We start from the raw sequence: 22,561 nt of genomic DNA, 5'->3' as shown, positions 1-22,561 counted from the left end.
ATCGGTGATGTTTCGATCGGGACGTGGGTTGAGAAAGGATCGCCAAATTAAGCCGTTAAGCTAATGAGCCCGATGTGTTCAAATGACGGCCATTACGCTTAATTAGAGTTTTAATTTGGCGGTTCTGTCCAATTTTTTAATAACTAAGATTCAATTTTTTTTATGTTCATAATGTTTGATCGCTTGTAATTATGGCTATTATTTTTTAATAACTAAGATTCAAATAGGGAAATAGTGGATATGTTACATTTTTTATAAAAAAAATTGTACAAGTTTCATATTTTTCTGATTTAAAATAAATTAGTTTTGATTTTTAGATCTAATTAGATTTTGTTTATTTTTTAAAAATTCAAAACCACCATAAGGTTGAAAATCGGACTTTTGCGATAGTTCGATGGAGTAAATTAAACTTGCTTTGTTTATCATTACTAGAAGTTGATGCGTCTTGAGCAACATAAATCTTGCAGGATGTATCTGGCATACGTAACATGCGCATATATTCCAACACGACGTCCAGCCAACAAAAACTGACACGCCACTTTTAGCCGTTGTTTGGCTCAAAAGCTGAACTATATTCCAACTTTAATTTGGCCCTACACCCGCGCGCGGTAATGTACTCGCCGTACTCTGTACAAATACTGAGGTGCCAACATGTCAGGTTGGAGTCACAGCAGCATGCCATACAGCCGACCACCAGACTTTCGTGCTGGAGAGCTGGAATGCATGAACGAGTGAGCAGTTGCCCAGCGCATTCTGCATGCGTACGGTCAGCCAGTCAGTCAAGTAGCAGCTACGTTATTATAAAAGTTCACACAATCGCGCGTACGTACCTGTGTTCTTCCCGGCGTGTAGCATATATATATGTTTCCATGAAGAAACTGAAACACAGTCGTCTTCAGTCTTCACCATGGCGGAAAAGGCTCTCTTGAAAGGCAGCCTATACCCAACACTCTTATTCCAGATGCACTTGATTAAGATGATGGTGGAAACTGAACATCTAAGCCAATCACATTCACAGATGATGGCCTTCGTATGTGCTGAGGGCCAACCTTTCTCCCAGTTTTAGCGGGACTTACGCACAGGCAACAAATGATTACAAGAAATTCACAAGGACAGCTATACGCTACTAAAAGTGAACACGGCACCAGAAATTCTTGAGAAAGATGCGCAACACAAGACAAAGATTAAACGTCAGATGACGATGTAACTGGCGATGAGTTTAAAGAAAATTATCATTATTGGTTGAGTGCTTTGTGTATGAGTACGTGAATGATGCTTAAGACCGTCACTAAACAATCATTTCTATTTTAGTAGTATAGTTGAATTTAAGCAACTAAGTTTTTCATGTCCACAACTTGACCGCCCAACGATAAAGAGACATATGTAATCTTTTGTTTTCTCTTTTAATCCAAAAAAGATTGCACAACTTCAGCATTTGAGGATAACGATATTTATATTATGTTCAGTAATATTATTGTAATCAGATGCCCATAAAAATCATCTTTTCTATTATATACTAACATCCCGCGCCCGCGAGAAAGGAGATTGACTCGAGAAAGAAGATGATTCAAGGAAGAAAACGAACAACCACCGTTAGACCTTGCTCCAATGGTTCAAAATTGATACGAGGAAGGAAAAAGATGCCCACGGGTGATCAGATCGAAACTCATAAAATTTGGTGGAGCCGGTCATTGCTGCGTCGTATTTTACTGACAGCCGGGGCCTACTTACGTCCTAATGCGGGGGGGGGGGGGGGGGGGGGGGGGGAGGCGCACGTGGCGATCTCCCTTCTCTAACCGCCACCGATGCAGTCGTCACCCTCTCTGCCGGCGGCGGGAGCGAATCGCCGCCGCCAGCCTGCAGCGCCATCTGCTCCCGCGTACCTCGCCGCGACGCTGTCGTTCCTCGTCCTAGCAGCGCTCGCCTACTCCCACGCCGCCTTCCCGCGCTTCCCGCACCCGCCGGCCACCCGCCTGTGCCGCCCCGACGCCGAGGGTTCCTGGTCCGCCGGCGTATTCCTCGGGGACTCCCCCTTCTCCCTCAAGCCAATCGAACACGTAACCAGCTCCCCCAGTAAATCCCCTTCTCCCTCTCCTAGTCTCCTTGTGCTGCTGCTGTTTAACTTGGTTTCTGTGGCCGCAGTGGGGGATCTCCAGTGGCGGTGGAGCGGCGTGGCCGGTGTCGAACCCAGTGGTGACGTGCGCGGACGTGGCGGAGGCTGGATTCCCCAGCAGCTTCGTCGCCAACCCCTTTCTCTTCATCCAGGTTTGGAGGTTTGCTGGCTTTCCTAGTATTATCTTAGCACTTTAATATGGGGGGTACGGGAAAGTTACACCTCCGATGTCACATCTTGCGTCAATTTCATAAAGTGTTGATTTCTTGGTCACGAATTCATAATTACGGATTACCTCACCACAATGTCACGATTTTTATGATCTGTTGTAGTTTCAAAATAGCATTTTGCCGTTAATGAATGCAAAACTACGATGTCTTTAGGGGGATGCCATTTATATGTTTTTCGAGACGAAAGACCCTGTTACATCACAAGGCAACATCGCTGCTGCCATTAGCAAGGATGCCGGCGCAACATGGCAGCAGCTGGGTGTAGTGTTGGATGAGAAGTGGCACCTTTCTTATCCTTATGTGTTTAGCTATGAAAATAAGGTAAATACTTTTTGATGTGTCAGATAATACTGTGCATTTTTTATCCTCGACAAATAAGCCCTACTGCTCTAATTCTTTTATCTTTCTTCCATTTTCTTTGCCTTACTTCACAGACATACATGATGCCTGAAAGCAGCAAAAAGGGAAACCTTCGGTTGTATTACACTGTGGATTTTCCCCTTAAGTGGAAATTAGAAAAAGTCCTTCTGGAGAGACCACTTGTAGATTCAGTCATCGTAAATTTCCAGGGTTCCTATTGGCTCCTTGGATCAGATATAAGTTCTTATGGCTCGAAGCAGCGAGGAGAACTCTGTATTTGGTACAGCAGCTCTCCTCTTGGTCCATGGAACCCGCACAGGCAGAACCAAGTCCATAATAATAAGGACAACAAGCCGAGTGCCAGAAATGGAGGCAGGCCATTCATTTACAATGGCAATCTTTATCGCATAGGCAAAGACCGTGATGCTGGATCTGGCTATGATATCCTAGTGTTCAAAGTTGAAGTCCTGACAGCAAATCAGTACAAGGAAGTCGTGGTCCCGTTTGTCCCTGAGAAACCCCTCAAGGACCGAAATGCATGGAATGGTGCAAGGTCCCATCACCTTGATATCCAGCAGCATCCATTAGGTCAGCTTTGGATTGGGGTAATGGATGGAGACAGAGTTCCCTTGGGTGACTCAGTTCATCGTCTGACTATAGGTTCCATGTTTTATGGTGTTGCTTCCATTTCAGTTCTGCTTCTTGGTGCGCTTATTGGTGCGATCAAGTGCATCTTACCACTCAGATGGTATTTACCACATACTGAAAAACGGAGTGACACCTTGAAAACTGAGAAGCAGGTCTTTCTATGCCATAAGTTTAATTCGCTTATCTGCAATGTTAACAAGTTGGGATCTCTTATTGATGGAAGAATTAATTGCAGAGCTCGGAAAGGCGGAATTTACATAGCTGTAATATTATTGATATTAGTAGTCCTAACTTGTTTTGGGACTCACTATATCTTTGGTGGCAATGGCGCAGAAGAGCCGTATCCTGTTAAGGGCAGGTATTCACAGTTCACATTGTTGACCATGACATATGATGCCCGACTTTGGAATCTAAAGATGTTTGTGGAGCATTACTCCAAATGTGCATCAGTGAGGGAGATTGTAGTGGTCTGGAACAAAGGTCGACCCCCATCCCTAGTTGAATTGAAGTCGATGGTGCCTGTTAGGATCAGAATTGAAAATAAGAACACAATAAACAACAGATTCAACATAGACAAAGAAATTAAAAAAAAAACTGTTATGGAGCTTGATGATGATATCATGATGACATGTGATGACTTAGAGCGTGGATTCAAGGTTTGGAGGGAGCATCCTGATAGGATTGTTGGTTACTATCCACGCCTTGCTGAGGGCAGGCCTCTGGAATACCGCAACGAGAGGTATGCTCGGCAACAAGGAGGTTATAACATCATACTGACAGGAGCAGCATTTATGGATCATGAGCTGGCCTTTAAGAGATACTGGAGCAAAGAGGCTGAAATAGGAAGGCAGATTGTTGATAGTTTCTTTAATTGTGAGGATGTTCTCCTGAATTTCTTGTTTGTAAATGAAAGCTTGACAAGTACAGTGGAGTATGTAAAACCAGCTTGGGCAGTTGATATGTCTAAGTTCTCAGGAGTAGCCATTAGTCGTAACACACAGGCACATTACCATATTAGGAGTAAATGCCTTGCTATATTTTCAGGAATCTATGGGAATTTGACTTCCAAGAGGTTCTTTAACAGACGAGGTGATGGTTGGGATTCATAATGACAAATATAGCTAGGTAGCCTCTTCTTGATTCGAAAAGAGCCTGCTCAGCAATGTTTATAATTATAAGGTAGTAACTCGAGTTTTGGACCAGTGCAGTGTGATTCATAGTTTGTTGGCACATCCCTATCTGTAAGTTTTTAAAAAGATTCTTCCTTTTGTGTGTGCCATGTCCTTGCACTGAAATTGATTACTAAATCCATTATAAATCTAACCTTTCTAAATTCTTAGTGATATCTGTACTGTGTCTGGGTCAGTCAACTGTAATTATGGTACTGTTCATGCAACTGCAACTCTATTCTAGAACAAATGTTTTGATCTCCCTTCAGATATAACCAGAGCTAGAGGTTATCATGAAGTATTCCTGATTATTTAAATTGAGTAAAATGCACCGTGGGCACCTGAACTTGCGCGTTGTGTCAAATAGGTCCATGAATTTAGAAACCAGACATCTAGCCCCTCGAACTTGCGGACCCGTTCACCCCAGGTCCAGCCCGGTTTTGCATGGCACTGTACTCAACCGGGCTGGACCTGGGGTGAACGTGTTCGCAAGTTCGAGGAGCTAGATGTCTGGTTTCTAAGTTCATGGATCTATTTGACACAGCACTGCAAGTTCAGGTGCCCACGGTGCATTTTACTCATTTAAATTTGCACAATTACATTACATGACTGATGCTACCAGAAAAGAAAAGTCAGGAATTCGTTGTGTGCAATTGTCAGACTTCACTCAATAAGAGATTGGTATGTACTTCACGTTTGTAGCTCTGCAGTTTGATCAGTAGAAAGTATCAAGGAAAGTCTTCTTTCATCTTTAACCAAGTGACAGTAAACCTACATTTTCTCATCTTCTTGCAAATGCAGGTCATGTTATTTATGGTACATGATTGAATAATTAATGGAATCACTGCCACTAGAAGTCATGAAGTCATGCTGCTTCAATCAAAACTTGAAGTTCTTCTTTAGGTAAACCACCACCTCTTGCTGCAAATAAAATTGTGGTATATGGGTCAATGTTCTATTTTTTTTAATGCACTAAGCCTTTGGTTCTTTCAGGAAGCTGTAAGGTTCAATTTACTTACAATCAAGCAAAGGACGACACAACCTGCAGCTCCAGGAAAAAGTGCATACCAAAATTGCAAATTGTGAAACTTCGGGCCATCAATAAATAAGAGGGGCAAGCTTGCAGCTGCAGATAAAAGCAGCAGTTAAAACAAGAGTTCAGGAAAGCACAGATGAAATACAATACAACCCGACTGCGTTTTTCTCATCGGAGTTTTACCTGGAGGATGTGAGGCACCTGTGATGGTCATGAATGCTATGCAGGCAGAAAGAGCTGCACCTCTTGCTAACCAGCCTGGTCCAAACAACGAAAGGGCCGATACACCTAATGCGGCACAACCAATCTGTGCGATGAACATATTGTATTTCTGCAAGTTTTTAGCACACGTATTAGTCAGATGAAACACAAGAACTTTTGGTTCATGATGAGAGTAGACACAAGTTTGTACAGTCGCAACTCCCAAAAAATGTTAGTATTGATTATCATAGATGAATTTCAGGAGCTTTTGATTTGCTGTAAGAGAGTGCTACAAGTTTCTAAAATCTCAAATCATCTCATAATAGAAGATGGTTAACTGTAAGCAGTCTGTAACAATGCCATTTTACTGTGCTGGAAACCTACACAACCCCACAAGCATATTCTCTTGTGGTAACACTGAGCTTGCTTGAAACTTAGTTCCTGATGGGCAAAAAAAAAAATCCTTTGGCAAAATGATGCAGTCCTTTTTGCTAAATTTAGACCTTACAGTTACTGCTACTTGCTCTATGCATTTTAGTGGAACATTTATTTTTGCAACTGTATTTAAAATGAATGTTGACCTCGAACCTTGGCTGCAGGCGAGTCTGGAGCGCTGAAAAGCACGCAGCAGACCGCTCCAAGGGGCGCAATTGTCAAGGAGACTCCCTTGTACGCCACCACCTGGTCCAGTTTCCCCAGTACTGCCATGGCCAAGAATGCTCCTGCATGGTATCAACATTGCAGCAGAAGAAAAAAAAAACATCAGAGAGAAAGGCCTTCTCTTCCGTAAACTTTGTCCTTAAAACCATGAAAACCTCTACTCCTTTGTCGATATGAGAGAAACATTTCTTTTCTGAAATAAATATGCAAGCAATAGTTGTCATCTTCTGGCAGCTCAGCTGCTCGGAGCTTCAGACAAAGCCAGCAAAGCCAGGACGCGGCCATGACCAGTCAGCAGCAGATCGCATCGCGGAGTGGAAATAAAATAGCACACCTCCGAGATTTCCAAAAGAAGAAAACGAGTCGGAGGCAGTAGCCATGGGCCATGGGCCATGGCAACATCTGACCAGAGAGCTTGGAACTCACCGGCGGAAGGCCAGAGCACGTCGCTGACGCTGACGCCGCCAGGCGACACCGGCGTGACCTTGGCCGCCGCCGCCGCCGCCGCCTCCGCGACGACGCGCAGGTCCCTCCGTCCCCGCCGGCCGAAGCCTATCGCACTGCCAGCCTTAACGGAGGCAGGGGAGCGGCCCGTCGTGCCGCCATTGGCGCGCAGGAGGGGAGGCGGAAGGGGCGCGTGTGACGCCGCTGCCAGACATTGCTGCACCCTCGCTCGTGCCGGGGCGATGCCGCTGCAGCCAATGCCGGGAAGGCTCTGGCACTGCAGCAGAGCCATCCTCCCCCAATCCCCCGCCTCCCTTTCTCTCTCTCTAGCTCCGCCCTTTCTCTCTCCACCCGCGAACAAGCGCGGGTATTTAAACGAGTAAGATAAGGTGCGAGAGGAGGTGAGCTCTTGGGTGGGTGGGAGGAGGCGGGGGTGATGAGCTCTTCGGTGCCGTGGAGAGTCGCAGCTGCTCCGACTGAAAAAAACAAACAAACAGAGTTACAGACAGGCAGTCAGATACTGATCATGCGCGCCTCCTTGTTTTCTTCTGATCCCCTTGCGGTCCCAAGGATGACTGGATCAGTGTCGAGGCTGCTCTCCCGTGTCGTTCATGCGGCACGGTGACAAACTGGAGCTCTCCCATGTGTGGTGACAAACTTCCACGCGCGACAAATGTGCGTGCATGAATCAAAAAAGCTCAGTTGGATCCATGCCACTCCAATTTCTTGAAATTGGATCTCATGTTGAAAATCATGCCATTGAGTGGCATGATTTTCAACATGACACCCAATTTCACGGAGTTGTGGTGGCATGAATCGAATTTTCCCATCAAAAAAACAAGTGAAGCCTTCAGGACAGCTGAGGACGGTTTGTTAACACAGTTCCTGTCCCTGAAGATTTTTTTTTTGAAGGAAAAAAAAAGATATTTTGCAGACCAACCACGGAACCAGCAGCTGGTGCTGGCTGAATCTTATCATACTTGATAAAGGTTCAGGGAGCAAAAAGAAAACAGCAAGTGCCGGATGAATCTTTCTTGTTAATGGGTTCGTTCAGATAACCCTGAACCAGTAAGTGCTGGATAAATCCTAAAGTAATGAAAAGGTTCAGAGAACATTCTGTCTAGAAAAGGAAAAGGTGTTTTAGGTCCTGGTTGGTTGCAGTATTAAAAGGATAACACAGTTTGTAACCTTTGCTATTGATAGTCGACGATTTCAACATCGAGGTGTTTCAAACAAAGTTTCTACGTTATTTTCTGAAATATAAATTTTACCAACTTAACTTCAATAAATAAAAACAAAAGTTATTCAGTCCTTTTTTTTCAGTTAATTTCGAGTTCTCAGAATTACAGAGTTGTCTGGTGATAATTGTTTCACGAAATATTACGCAAAAAAGAATGTTCTTAGTTCTTTTGTGGGAAAGGGCTCCTCTACTATTAGGAAACTACAGTGGTATTTCCAAAGTAGGGTATTAACCTATACTCTCTCCGTTTCAAAATGTAGGTTGTTTTGACATTTCTAAATTCATATATTTTGCTATGGATCTAGACATATATTATATCTAGATGCATAGTAAACACTACGAATCTAAAAAGGCCAAAACGACCTACATTGGAATGGAGGGAGTAGTTGATTTTCCTACAATTCCAATATAAATACAAAGAATTAGAAACCGTGCTGCCAAAACATAGTTTGAGCTATAATATTTTTATTTTGGAAAAAAATTGTGAGATTTCTAATAAATAATTTATTATGTGTTCGAACAAAGCCTTGACAATTTGACATGAACCGATAGAATCTCGATGGCTGGTTAGCATCTCCTCTACTAAAAAACACTGATCTCGTGCTTTTTCTTTAAGTGACTAGGCAGTGGTTGACCAATTTTTCCAGGGATCCCGTCCAGTGCAAGTTTTGTCACAGTAAATTTGACTTCGACATGTCTAATCATCCTTCATATATTATTTTTTTCCATAATCTTTTAATAGTGTCAATCTGTCAAAGGTTACACTTGATTGTCGCTGGTTGCCAGTGCGGCGAGATACCGAGACGGCGGGGCAAGAGGGTAGGTGATGCGAGTTGGCGCTGCAACATGGGGGAAAGATGTAGCAGCATCAACCAGCATAGAGAATACTCGACCACATGGAAGTTGCAGCAAACATGTGTGCATAATCAGATCCAGATTACTGTTTAGAGCGCGTCTAATGCTTTATAAAATATCCCGTCCGTTTTTTAAATGGACCGGTACTGTTGGTTGAGTGATTATGAAAGGTGGTATATAAGTCCGTATTTATTTATAAAATTTGACACAATTTATATCTCTACTAAATTTGACACACTCTTGCATTGCGACCTGCCAAAAAGACGTTGTCAACTTGTCACTCGATCAGGCGCCACGGGAAGGATAAATAAATTTTATAGAAAATGAAAAGAAAGATGAACAGAAGAGGCCGCCCGTGCGGTGCACCGGCGTGGCCGTGCGGCTCCTGCGGCCTTGCGGGCGTCGGAAGAGCCAAAGCCAAGTACTAGGCAAGTAGCCAAGTAGGCGGTAGGCAGCGACCGAAACCGAACCATCCTGATTCAGTCTGCAAGGGGTCCGGTTCGACCCTTCCGCGGACTCGCTCCGACCCTCAAATCAAGTGGTGGATAGGAGCGAATCGACTCTGAATGAAAGATGTGCAATTGAATTTGTGACCCATCGACTCTGGGTTCGATCCGAACCTCTCGCTGTTCTGTCGACATCGAGCCCACTAGAGCAATACAGCCGTTGCGCGGCAAATCAGCTCGCTTGCTTGAATTCTCGTTGGCCTTCCCAACGATCGGAGTTGTACGTGTCTCTAGCAGCAGGAATCATATGGGTGATGGGTATCATCATAACATCAAAAGCTTATTTGACGTGGCTAGACAGCAGCTCACAAATAACGAGCAGCGGTGCAGCTCTACAAGTGGGTCGCCCTCGGCTACCCACGGGTTTGACGAGGCAGCTGTACTTACGGGGCGGTTCGACCCGAACCTCCTTGGACATCGGAGCGGAGAGTGGGCGTGTGGGCAAACACTCACTCATTTCTCTCTCTTCGTTTTTTATTCCGTCACGTGAATTCAGCCAATGGCAGCAGCCGCTGGTTGCTTTCGCTGGCCGGAGTGGGCGTGTGGGCAAACACTCACTCATTTCTCTCTCTTCGTTTTTTATTCCGTCACGTGAATTCCGCGTGCTGGTCGCCCATCACTGTACCTGCTGAGTCGAGCACGCCAAGAAAATCATCGCGGCGGCCCTATTGGATGACACCTGACCACCGTCCACCGCCCGGCGGCGCCGCAGATCCGTCTCGGGATGGTTTTTCACGTAGGCGCCGCTCGACGGCTCTGCACGGACGGGACGGTGGAGGTGGCGCGCCGCCACCGCCGGAGCCGGCCGCTTGGAGGCAGCAGATGGTGTTTTCCTTCGACGGCCGATGGCGAGGCTCCCGAATGGTGAACCGGTGCCGGCTAGAAAGGCCGCGCTGCGTGCGCCGCCGCGGCACGACAGCGCGCGTCCTTTGGCCGCGGGCAGCGGCGGCTCGGACCGGCCGGCCGCCCCGCGCGGCCACAGTCAGCCTAGTCCGTACGTCTGGGCCTCTCTGGGGTGCGGGCCGGCCGGATTCACCCGCCAGGCCGCGCGCACAAATAGTTTTCCAGGCCTGTTCGACCGACGCGATCCGGCCCGTCCTAGTCGTGGATCCGCTCTGCTCTTCCCTGGAGCCCTCTTGGGGGTGGTGGGAGTGGGACCAGCGAGCGGCGGGGGAGCGCGCGGCAGCCAGCCAGCCAGCCAGGCCCCTTATCCGCTCCGAGCCAGCTGCGCGAGGATTCCGTCCCGCTCGATCACCGCGCTCCCTCCCGTCCCCCCCCCCCCCCCCCCCCCGCGCCGGCGGCAGCGGACCCGTCCGTCCGAGCACCCACGGCCCCACCCAGCCGCCGCGGGCCGGACCCGCCCGTCAACCGAGAGCAGAAGGCCGACGATGGCCTGCCCCGCCGCCACCACGTACGTACGGGCACGATTACCATTCGCGGTTCCTGATACACCGGATGCCACGCCTCGCTGGCGCACGCTGAACTCGGGCAATCCATGCGCGTTGCGTTGCTGCAGGGCTCGCATCGGGTGCCTGTGGAGGAGCGAGGGGATCGCCGGCTCCGCGTCCCCGCGCCGGAGCCGCCCGGCGCGGGACACGAGGGCGCGCGCCTCGGAGCTGCAGCAGGCGCCCCGCCCGCCGTCCGCCGCCGCCGCCGTCCCCACTCACAAGGTCACAGTCCACGACCGCCAGCGCGGGGTCGTCCACGAGTTCGTCGTGCCCGAGGTACGCCCAGCCTCGCCCCGAGCGCGTTCTGCCCCGGCGTCTCTGTTTCCTGGGGAGTGAGTGGGGAAGGAAGATCTGGTACGGGTACTGACTTGGGCTCATGGTGGGTGGCGGGCGCAGGACCAGTACATTCTGCACACCGCGGAGGCGCAGGACATCAGGCTGCCGTTCGCGTGCCGGCACGGTAGGTTGCATCCTGAATCCTCCTATCCCCTCTCTGCCCTCATTTGCTACTCTCATTTGTTCGATACTACTGCACAGTAACCGAATTAAGCTAGACCTGACCATGCCATGGTTTTTGAAAAGGTAAACTGACGCAACTACAGACATAAGCTAATCTGCTGAACTGCTATTCAGATTGCTGTGTATGATTAACCAACTTATCATGATAACCTGGCAACGGCACGATTTTGAATGTTCAGTTGTTGTTTTACAAAGGAATAGTGGCTTTTGCAACATATCCTGAGCTCCTGACTCCTGATGAATGACACTGCAATGTCTCTAGGAGATGTCAGTTAATCATATTAGTACATTGAGTTGCTGTCCTTGCATGGCACATGAGCCTTAATTTTCAGCAGCAGTGCTGGCTAGGCTCGATGGCTGGGCACCAACGACACCCTAGTCCCTATCATTAGAACTGAAATATGAGCCTTCAAGATAATTCGAACAATGATGCTAAGATAGTTAAGAGATCGTAAGAACCACGCCCATCCATCTTCCTAGGAACTGAAATATGAACAACTAATTAAGATTTGCTGAGTAGTAACAAAACTACAAAGTAAGGGTCTGCATTTGACTGAGATCAGTTGCAAATTACTGGTGCGTTTTCGTGCAATGATCGGGCAATATCCTTGTAGTTGCAAACTTGCAAGAAAACAATAATCAAGCGAGACCAGCTGGCCCATCATGTGGTATTTCTTTTGTGTGATACATAGCGCATGCAGTGTTCACTACACGGCTACACCAAGAGTAGAGCAGAATGCGAATGCCCTGGGAGCACCAAACTTGCCCAAGCTGGAATACATGATATGATCCAAATATTCATGTAGCAACCATGAACGTGTCTGTTAAGTAAGCCACCGTTGGTAGACTCATTATGCATGACTAGTAGTAGCGCTTACATTAATAAGTTCACCGATACCAACCGTGCTTGTCTCCCACTAGCTGAAGCATCTGCATTTCTTCCATACAGGATTTGAAGCACTGTCTTCACCATGTAAGTTGGTAGAAAACTGAAAACCACCCTCCCTCCCCTTCTACTTGCAGCCAGTCAGGTAGTTAGTGCTCCAAAATAGACTTGTGTAAGATGGTGGTGAAAACTGAATAGTGGGTATCATGGCTCCTCCTCATGCAGATATGGATAGCAGCATGGGCAAGTCTTACACGAAACTCATATAGGTTATGAGAAGTGCACAAGAGATGTCCTTCCAATATATAAGCAGATGCACTCCTATGTAGTTGGGCCTAGAGCCCCCCTCTAAATGTATTGTGCAACAGTTTGCATATGTAGGGGAACCTTTGCGCTTTATATATAAGCAAGTACTCTTGGGGTTGTAGTTTGATAGGACATCTACGACATGTATAATAGAATTATCTGTGCTCCATCAGGTTATTTGTATGCTCCACCCACTTGGGACCAACGATTCCCTTGTAATTGTTGTGTTTGAAGTTAAACCAACCTCATGTTCCGCATCACTTTGTATTGAGTTGAGCAAATATATATATATGCAAGAGAGTAGAGGAGTAGTCGTCACGCTGCAAAACTCACGTGTGTTGTTCATCTTCTCCAAGTATTCGCAAGAGTGTGTCAGTGTGTGATTATTTTGAAATGCTCTAGCACCTAACAATTTTGATCTTCTAGATGGAAGCTCTTGCTTGTACCTGGCATCGACCAAGGAGGTGGGCTGGAGAGGCAATATACAAAAGTTGTCCAGTCAGACTGTTAAGAGTAGAGTCTTTGCTTAAAGTCTAGACCCACCATGTTGTAGCACCATCTATTTTTTATCCTCTAGATGGAAGGTCTAGGTTGTATCCATCATTTCACTGCATCTGATCGGAAAGATACATAATTGTTTTGATTGTGAACTCTTTGTGCCCATTGCTCAAATTTGCTACTTCACCTTTTTGGAACATGTAGGCAGAACCATGTTGGGATCATTTGGGACTCTCCTATTTGTCTGATACTTGCGGACAACAACTAAATTAAGGACCTAAACATGCTATTGCATTTTGATGCACTGGTGTAACTAGGAATGGTGCTAGTTTGCGTAGTATCTCCATTTTGATTATTTCTTGTTATCGAGATAATAATTGAAAACTCTTTTTGGTAATCAGGTTGTTGTACAAGCTGTGCAGTCCGGATAAAATCAGGACAAATTAGACAACCTGAAGCACTTGGGATATCTGCAGAACTAAAAGATCAGGTATATCCGTGTTTTCTTCCACTAGTTGGGATTTGATTCGTGTACTGTGTCCATGCCATACTATTGTTCCCCATGTGGCCATGTACATGGTCTGGACAATGCGATGCTGTATTGCGCCATTAACCTGACGTCCAGTTTAGGCAGCTCATGCAGCTTCCTGAAGGTTCCTGGGCAAGGGTAATTCCTTGCAGCTTGGTGCATGACTAACGTGACTTCATTTTAGGAAGGACTATGATTACAATGTAACCGATAATTTAGTATCTTTTGTGTCACATATATGGCCATATATTTTTGATTGAGTATAATTTTTAGTTGAGCAACATAGAAAGATTCACCATTGCAAATTAGTTGTCCAATCATAAAATATTGTCTACTGCTGCCAATCAACTATGCGCTCCAGTGTTCGTGAGTCCTATTGTATGGTTTTCTTTTCAGGGCTATGCCTTGTTGTGTGTTGGCTTCCCATCTGGTGATGTCAAAGTCGAGACTCAAGATGAAGATGAGGCAAGCACATAGTCTAAGCACTTTTTGAATATAAAGAACTAATATATAGCTCCATTTGTAGTAGGAAATAATCTTATGAAACTCATTTACTTAACAAATTGTTTGTCAATTTGCAGGTATATTGGCTCCAATTCGGGAGATATTTTGCAAGAGGGCCTGTGGTGAGTAGTACTAACTTTCTGATCTACAAGATGCAATTATATATTGGTTCTTGGACACTATCCTCAGATGAACTGGACTCCTTTTTCAGGAAAGAGACGATTATGCGCTAGAACTTGCAATGGGAGACGAGTGAGCAGTGCCTAAGAGGTCGTGTCATCTCAAATTAGAATCCCTGCAATACCGAATACATTCGTTCTCTGTTCTTTCCCCAAAATCTGAATCTCTACATTCACTTCTTTCAGGATCGTGGTTTTCAGCTTTGTTTCTGCAGTTGGTAGCTTATAGAGTCACAAGGACCTGCTTCGCAAGAGGAGAGGATTTTTGTTTTGCTGCTATGTTCGCATTTCTCCCGTGTTCGGTTGTGTCCTTGCAGTTTGGCATGTGCAGATGTGCTTCTTGTAAAGATGCCACTTCTGATAGACGACGAGCTGTATGAACCTTGTAAAGTTGTAAACTGCACTGCAGTAAATCTTCGGCGCGAATAATGATCGCCGGAGCTATGAGATTTGGAAGATGCCACTTGAAGTGCTTGATTGACGTGGTGCTGTCATGGGACCCTTGCCGTGTTCCGGGTTGACCTGTCGCCGGCGGGGTGAGGCAGGGTCACAGGTGGGCAGGTGGCTCCCGTGGCTACGGCCTGCTGCTTCCAGCCCGCGTGGACCTGAACGATCGGCGAACGTGCAATTCCCGCCGGTGGCGCTTTGATGTGCCAAGATGTTTGCACAATGATCAGTGAACAAGCTTCAGAAATCAGTATGAAATGCACAATAATTTCAAATTGATCCTTTCCTTTGTTCTAGAATATGAAAGATAGCAGCGTATAAATGGATCCTAGATGAGTTGAAAGTTAATCAAACATATCAATCGTGTTCCAAGTTCAAATGTGTTTCCGAGGCAGGCTGGAATATCCAATGGCAAAAAAATGCTTCTGACGAAGCGCATTGCGGAATTCTGTGGCCACGGGCCATCCCGACCGTTGAGTACTTGAATGCAAGTGTGCAGTGCAATTGAGTCCATGAGCAGATAAGATGGGCGCCAAGCCCACGAAGCCACCAAGTTGACAAACGGAGCTCGCCTGTCGCCACACCACGGCCCCCGCTCGGCCGCTCGCCACCGCGATGCTGCTCCTGGCGCGAGCCCCGCCGCCGTCCTTGGCGGCCAACTATTCGGCGAGCCCGGAGCGCGGCCTCCGCCTTCGGAGCATGCCCTCGTCCCGCGCCGTCGTCGCTACGGCCTCCTCTGCGGCGAAGCCGGCGGCCGCGGCTTCCTCGCGGGCCGGGCAAAAGCGCAAGCAGGTGGCGAGCGTGGCGAACCCGCTCGTGAAGCACTGCGTCAAGCTCCGGCTCTCCGCCGCGTACCGCCGCTCCTGCCGCCGCCTCCTCCTCGTCGGCCTCGCGCCCATCCTGTACTCCCTGCTATTCCAGGCCCCTCGCCGATTCTGGCCCGTCCCGCGGCGAAGCTTCTCGTCCTAATCCTGTGCTCCTGCCCCCCTTGCTTCAGGGAGATGTGTAGGTTTGAGCTCGACGCCATCGATTACCTGCTTCTCCTGGACGGCGTGGAGGTCCCGGAGGCGCTGCGCGAGTTCTCTGGCGATGTCGTGTTTGTCAGCGCCGCGGTGATGAAGAAGGTGTCCGGCATGCAGTCGGTTGATTCCACCGAGGCGATTGCTGTCATGCACATGCCTAGGCACTTCCGCGACCTCGGGAGCCATGAGGATGGGGATTCTCTTCATGGGCTGTTCAATCACCCAAAGAGGATTCTGGTCCTTGATGGGATCCAGGCAAGGATATGCAGTACCCCACCATTGTGCAGAGAGATAATTGCTGTCATCATTTATGCATAGACCACAAAGCATTCCACAGTTCAAAAACATAACATAATTCTAAACCATGCATGTTGTTTTCGTTCAAAACTAACTTAGTTATGTGCATTACAAGCATAGTAACAAATTTTGCACAATGCATCTCAAGTTGATCATAGTGCCCTTACCTTGCAGGATCCTGGTAACCTTGGAACGCTGATAAGATCAGCTTGTGCTTTCAAATGGGTACGACATCTCTTTCTTTAGCGTTACTTCTTACTTGTTGAAGTATGTCAGACTGAACTACTGCTACATTGCATAATGTTGAGTTGTTGACAATATATTGCCACTTCACTAGAGCATATGCTTTTCCTTTCCTAGACCAGATTTGTCATTCTACTTCGATTCTTTTCTAGCTGTTTGGAACCTATTTGATTTGTAAGATAAATTGAACCGTCACAGGATAGAGTTGGCAGTAATTTGGGTCTTGAGAATATGCCTGAAATTTCATTCTGCTCTTATGCAAGATATGATGGAATGTCCTTATCAGATGCTATTGTTTACAATAATTTTTTTAATGGGATACACAACACAGGATTCATTTGTATTAGAACTATATCTGGTTGACAAAACCAAATACTCTCTAGTATTTACTGTTCTGAATTCTACACTTGTGACAACCTGTAAACCCAAATGCCAACAGGACGGGGTATTTCTTCTCCCAGCTTGTTGTGATCCTTTCAATGAAAAGGCTCTCCGTGCAGCCCGTGGAGCCTCTTTGCAGCTTCCTATTGTCTCTGGTACCTGGCATGACCTGCATGCATTAATGACTAAATATGATATGAAGATGATGGCAGGCCATCCAGAAAGTAGCAGTGATGCATCCAAGGGAATCCACTCGCTGTCCAAAGAACTAGCTGATTCACTCTTGAATGAGTCTCTGTGCTTAGTGTTAGGAAGTGAGGGGAATGGCCTTTCTTCAGAAACCCTCCAAGCCTGTGAGCTTGTAAACATTCCGATGGAAGGTACTTTTGAATCTCTGAATGTTTCGGTTGCAGGTGGTATATTTTTGTTCATGTTACAACCTAAATATCAAATAGATAGCACAACTTTAACCCCTTAACTTTGCATTTGTTTCTTTGGATGTTGTCAACTCGTTTTCTATTTGCATTTAACTAATTGTTTGTTTCTGTCTTCACTGCTAATGCTGATTCAAGGGAAATGAACAGTTTGTTCCATCTGGTTTACTTTTCCAGGAACAAGAAATGTATGGGAACTGTTACTCATGGAATTTCTTACTATGGTGGTGTCACGTAGTTTCAGTGTTCCACTGGCTCTCTAGTAAAGGAAGCATGTTGTGACGCCTGATTAATGATCGTTTCGGGGGGAAAGGGGGCTTGATTAATGTTTTACCATTTTAGACTACATATAATGCTGGAATGTTTGACGATATTTCTTCTAGATAAAGGAAAAATCAATTCTGGCCTCTGCACATGGCGCAGCCTACAAGCTACTATCTGTGTTAGAAACTTAAGTTATAGACAGCTCACAGCTGAAACATTACAGGTTAATCTTGCAATACATCTGCATTGAAGTTAGGAGACACTAGCGATTGTATATCAATACACATACCATGATAAGTAGTCAGCAGGAAATCTTTACAGTTTTTGTGTATCCTTTAACAACAATAACATAGGAGGATTCTGGATAATGGATGTTATCCGCCTTTCAGAACTAAGTAGGGCATGTCAGCATCCCACGTGAGTGATTTATTGCCATGAAAAATCCACTTGTCCTTTTCCAAGAATTATTCTTTAAAAGAGAATTACTTCATCATTTGTCAGTTGAATTATTTGCAAGATAAGCTTTATAGGATGCTTGCAACTTTAGAATAAACTCTCATTGAGCTAGACCTTTTACTATTGATGTTTGAAATTCCTAGTAGAGAGGAAGCTTCATTGCTTTGTGTGCAAACCCCTTTGCAAGTTTGCATCTGAATAAACTCTATTGATCTGTACCTGGATTGTACTATACTTCTCTGACCTTCATAGAAACATGGCATACAACAGAAAATTCAGCTTAACTGCTGTCTTCTTGATGTTCTGCTCTGCTGAATGCATGGTAAAATTATAAATGAGAGAGAACATTATGCATTACTGTCTACAGGAGGAGCTGCATCTTTTTTTTTCCTTTTTCATGGAAGATTTGGGTATTCCCATCCTAGAGAAGTTATGGCGCCAGGACGAAAGCTCTGTCCCATGGTTTTTCCTTTTACTGACTGTTGTCTAACACATGCACGAAAATATCTACTGTACAATAATTTGTTGCAACAGAATTGAGCAATTGACACTGAATGCTCATGCCAAGTGATTTTTCCTTGATCCTATGACCCGTAGATAAACAATATTATGAGTATGAAAGAATAAAACACAAATTTGATTTCCACTCAGTGAGGGGGCAAATAATTTGTGTTAGGTTTGTGTCTTCTCAGTTGGGTTCGGTTCTTGGTGATATCAAATCTAACTATCTAGGTAATCAAAACTAAGATCAGCAAAACTCCTGGCATTATGCCTGCACCACAATAACATCTTTCGCAGTACTTGTTACAGGATCTTTCATGATTCACCACTGCTGACTTGGTATTGTGCTTGTCCTAAAATAAAACACACCATCACCTTCTAGTGGCGTCACTTCAACTTGTTCCGGGCTGATTTAGTTGGATCTTCAAAGGCATGCTTTCAGGTGGAGCTTGCTTTGTTAACAGGTAAGAGCATCCTGAGTCATAACTCATAAGCAATCTGGATTTGACTGTTGCAATCAATGTGTGCATGCCTGTAGCTCACTGAAATGCTAGTGCTGCTTCCAATTCCTGTCTTTGATGCTAGACCAATATTTTTCAAGGAATCATGTTGTACCAGTTCATAAAGGATTTTCGAGCATCTACAATCACTTTGCCTTAGTTTATCTGTGTATAGTGGTTTGTTTTATTTCCTTTTTCCATGAAAAATAATATTACCATTCTCACTTTCAACTTCTACTGTTCTGCATAGCAGTGGTCTTTTCTTCTTCTTTTCCCCCCCTTGGAGTAATAGCATCTGTTTGTCGGAAATCCGTTCTGCAGGGCATTTTTTTTCTAAAGCACTAGCATCTGTTTTTAGGAAATCCTAATTTGACTTGCCTTTTGTGGTTTAATGCTTTGTTGTATGCAGCTTATAAGTTGATTATGTTTATAAAAAAATTGTTACTGTAGTTGTAACTTGCTCTTTCTCTGAACATTTTTTATGGGAAGTGTTATTGGCTCATTAAAATATCAATAACAACAGTTTTTATATCTTTCCCTTTTTTCAATTTATTTAAATACCTTTACCCTGTATAAACTGCTTGATACTCAGGGAAGAGATGAGGAACCCATTTACACAAGCAGAACTGTTGGTATATTGCTTGCCATGTCTGCTGCAACTGGAAACAACTCACTATCTCCTGCTTGTGAAAAGGCATTATGCTATCTACAGTATGCTGAGTAACCAACCACTAGGCTGTCTAGGCACAAGCAATCAGATACATATTTTTACAAAATCTGTATCAAAAGTTTATAGAGTCAGCTGCATCACAGCATTCACATGCTTCGCCACTAAAGTACTAGGATGCTACCTGTGCTGACACCTGAAAAAAAAACTAATAGGAAACAAAGTTAAAGTTGATTGATCAATGCGCTGGCTGGCACTGTGGAACATCAAGATGTTGGATAAAGCAACGAAACACTACTTGTAGCATTTTTTTTTCTGTACTGCTTTATTACTCTATTCAGTTTGCTTTTTGTCTATTTGTCATAAACAACTTATTCAGGTTGTCTTTAGGTGGTCCAAGCACTAGTTAGTAACTCCAGCATAGGTTTGTGTTCCAAGAGTTTGTATTTAAATTTTTTGTTCCAAGAGTTTATATTTAACCTTTTTGTTCCAAGAGTTTGTGTTCTTTTTTGTTCCTTATTATATTTAACTTTTTTGTTCAATTAAATTAAGAGATAAACGAAGCAAAGTTTACATGCATGTCAACTTTTATTCTATAGTTCAAATTGTAAAGGATGATGTACCCTTTCAAAATTTGACATCTGAAAACAATTTTCTCATAGTGATTGTGATTGCATCTGTAGTAATTACGAGTTCTTGAGCCGTCAGGCTTAACATACACTTAATATTTCCTATATGAAGTGGTGAGACAACATTTGTCAACTTCCGTTTCTGCCAATCTTTGATTAGTGATTCTGATGTCATTGTGCATAATTTCGTCATTATCTTTTACGTGACAATGATAGTCCTCAATTCCAAATTGTACTTGTTTTGTGATCAGTAACCACCAGCTGTTATTTAAGAAAGAAACTTGGACAGTTTCCTGCCCAGTAGTCTAAGTAATGTAAATTAAGCCGTTACTCTACCTGCACGTATCTTGATACCACTATGCAGCAAAACAGTGAACGGTACTAATGTAAATTACGCTCTTACGTTTTTCTCCATGTGCATAATGTATGTGTACTGGCGCTTTGTGCCCATGCTCTTTGTGGCCTTCCTCAATTTTTCACATGTTCAGAAGTACTGTACAATCAAAGAGCAGGGATGGACCAATCATGTTCAGGTACGAACATAAAATATCTTGGGTTTTGTCATGTCACATGCACAGTGCCTACTTTCCACAGAAAGGAGGTGATATCGGTATGGTACTGGCACCTACCACCTAGATGCTTCTGAGTTCTGATCGTGCTGTTTCATCATCCTTGCCTTTATAGCCTTTCCCGAAACAAGTTTAGTCAAGTTATCGAATCAACATTATCACTCTGCCTATGCCAACATAGGCAAGTTTGTTTGCTGCCTCCAGTGACCAGCGTGTCACGGTGCGATGCTTCATTGTGGAACTGCGGCATCTTTTCCTTGTCAATTGATAATGCCCATGGACTCACATGATTGCCTTTCTGACTCTGAATCATGCAGGGTTGGTGTTCATGCAGCGCTTGCCATTTGGCACCTCTGCCTTGCCGATCCTTTTGGTGTCTTGCAGTGTGCTGGCAAGGACACGGCTTGGCTTGGTTTGGGCGTGTTGACAAATCTGCGATCGCCGATAGGATGGCATCAGGAGGCCACTGATTGGTGCATCATTTAGCTGAAATAAGCATCGACAGGTTGGTGAATGACACTACACTAGTCTCTGGTTCCCATTGGGAAAGAGTGATCAGATCAGGCAACACAAAGCTGAGCTGTTGCGGCCTGATACATTCAATGCATCTTACTTATACGCTGGCGCCATTTTTTTCCCTTAACAGGATCACAGGATCGGGGATATTTTGTTAGTTTTTTTTTTAAAGGGAGTCCATCAATTTCGCTTTATTTGCTGGGAAGGGATTCGGGCCTCAGAGCATTGCCCATGTGGATGTAGGGCGCCCGGAAGCTCCCAGAAGCAGCTAACATCGCGGGCTCTGATTATTGGATGAGCAAAAATGCCTAACGGGAAGAAAAGTTGGAGGTTTAGGGTGGAGATGTGTTCCACTTCTGCGGTGATCGGCAAGATTTACCCGTTCCAAGCGGGGCTGCCAATCCATGTCGATCGGTGGCACAATCCATGGAAAATCGTTGGGGTCACGTTGAACCTTAAACCTGCATCTTATGATGATGTCCTTTTATGATGACTGACTAATTGACTGCCGTGCCTGTAATGATGTAGCATCTGTACAAGGTAGTGAAAGAACCTCAACTCAAAACCACCCGCTGATCGAATGCAACATGCACTGCCTGAGAATAATTGAAGCAATTAGGGTCGGATTTTACTTGGACAATGACACCCGCGGGAATTTCGGAAGATGCTTGGCGCCATACGCCAAGCTGCGTGCTAGCAAGGACGAGGGCACGAGGCAGCAGTGAGACAGGGACGACCATACGTGTCATTGCAGAAAATCTTAAATCTTTCTAGTACAGGCACTGCAGCAGACCCCACTCACTACTCACTAACGCCGAAGGCACGGCTGTTTTTGCTCCCGTGTGCCATCGTCGGCCACAGCACACGGCCCCTCCAGTGGTTTCGTGTCATCGTGTAATCGTCCTTATCTCCTATGACCTGTCCACATCACGTTGCGGTGGGGGAAAAAAAGAGAAAAGAATTGCTTGCGCTTGGCAGCGAGGACGACCGAATTGAGCAAGAATTTACGAGGGCGCGTTTTGGATCGCAACGACGGTAGTGCCGAACGGCGTCGAGTCTCGATGGAGCCGGGTCGCTGACAGAAGGGACCCACACATTGTTGGACCGAGCGACCACGCTTCTGCATGCATCTCGTGCCCACATGTAGCGTGCGCGCTTTGAAACGACAGCATGCGCATTCGTCTCAACAGAGACCGGCGTGCGTAGGATCCGTGCTGGTGGCGGATGAGGACGACCGGGATGGTCTGTCTGGTCTAAAGGCGTTCTTGCATTTGTCGGTGCGGCTGATGGCGTGGCACGCGTGC

The 22,561-nt window shown here is 45.4% G+C and overlaps 4 protein-coding genes across 9 annotated transcripts; 3 read left to right on the top strand and 1 right to left on the bottom strand.

The window, feature by feature from the left end:
- The first annotated feature begins 1,772 nt into the window (after positions 1–1,772).
- On the top strand, positions 1,773–4,788 carry LOC120648320 (glucosamine inositolphosphorylceramide transferase 1-like). The gene is made up of 4 exons (XM_039925053.1): positions 1,773–2,057; positions 2,143–2,265; positions 2,497–2,664; positions 2,778–4,788. The coding sequence occupies exons 1-4, from the start codon at positions 1,806–1,808 to the stop codon at positions 4,458–4,460; spliced, it is 2,226 nt and encodes a 741-aa protein (XP_039780987.1). The 5' UTR covers positions 1,773–1,805; the 3' UTR covers positions 4,461–4,788.
- A 285-nt stretch (positions 4,789–5,073) lies between these two features.
- Positions 5,074–7,222, bottom strand: LOC120648319. Its single transcript, XM_039925052.1, has 5 exons — positions 6,844–7,222; positions 6,346–6,479; positions 5,740–5,887; positions 5,540–5,646; positions 5,074–5,441 (listed from the first exon to the last, which is right to left on the bottom strand). Exons 1-5 carry the CDS (start codon positions 7,151–7,153, stop codon positions 5,400–5,402), a joined length of 741 nt encoding a protein of 246 aa, XP_039780986.1. The 5' UTR covers positions 7,154–7,222; the 3' UTR covers positions 5,074–5,399.
- Positions 7,223–10,664: 3,442 nt separating this feature from the next.
- LOC120648317 (ferredoxin C 2, chloroplastic-like) lies at positions 10,665–14,428 on the top strand. Its single transcript, XM_039925051.1, has 9 exons — positions 10,665–10,873; positions 10,979–11,186; positions 11,307–11,370; positions 12,379–12,402; positions 13,048–13,134; positions 13,521–13,609; positions 14,045–14,113; positions 14,230–14,274; positions 14,364–14,428. Exons 1-9 carry the CDS (start codon positions 10,851–10,853, stop codon positions 14,406–14,408), a joined length of 654 nt encoding a protein of 217 aa, XP_039780985.1. The 5' UTR covers positions 10,665–10,850; the 3' UTR covers positions 14,409–14,428.
- Positions 14,429–14,962: 534 nt separating this feature from the next.
- LOC120648316 (uncharacterized tRNA/rRNA methyltransferase YsgA-like) lies at positions 14,963–21,815 on the top strand. Of its 6 annotated transcripts, none has more exons than XR_005664901.1 (6): positions 14,963–15,680; positions 15,776–16,055; positions 16,272–16,322; positions 16,780–17,101; positions 18,686–21,246; positions 21,388–21,815. XR_005664901.1 is itself a non-coding variant. In XM_039925047.1 (6 exons), the coding sequence occupies exons 2-6, from the start codon at positions 15,394–15,396 to the stop codon at positions 17,391–17,393; spliced, it is 1,056 nt and encodes a 351-aa protein (XP_039780981.1). In that variant the 5' UTR covers positions 14,963–15,336; positions 15,368–15,393; the 3' UTR covers positions 17,394–20,204. The 6 variants fall into 6 exon arrangements, 4 of the variants coding, with proteins under 4 accessions (XP_039780981.1, XP_039780984.1, XP_039780982.1 ...); XR_005664900.1 differs by lacking the exon at positions 21,388–21,815 and having other exon boundaries at positions 17,278–18,840; positions 19,469–20,204; XM_039925047.1 differs by lacking the exon at positions 21,388–21,815 and having other exon boundaries at positions 14,963–15,336; positions 15,368–15,680; positions 17,278–20,204.
- The last annotated feature ends 746 nt before the right edge of the window (positions 21,816–22,561 follow it).

Source organism: Panicum virgatum, chromosome 9K (assembly GCF_016808335.1).
Source record: "Panicum virgatum strain AP13 chromosome 9K, P.virgatum_v5, whole genome shotgun sequence".
Classification (NCBI taxonomy): domain Eukaryota; kingdom Viridiplantae; phylum Streptophyta; class Magnoliopsida; order Poales; family Poaceae; genus Panicum; species Panicum virgatum.
Note: the sequence above shows the minus strand (reverse complement) of the source record. Positions and strands in the feature narration are given on the sequence as shown.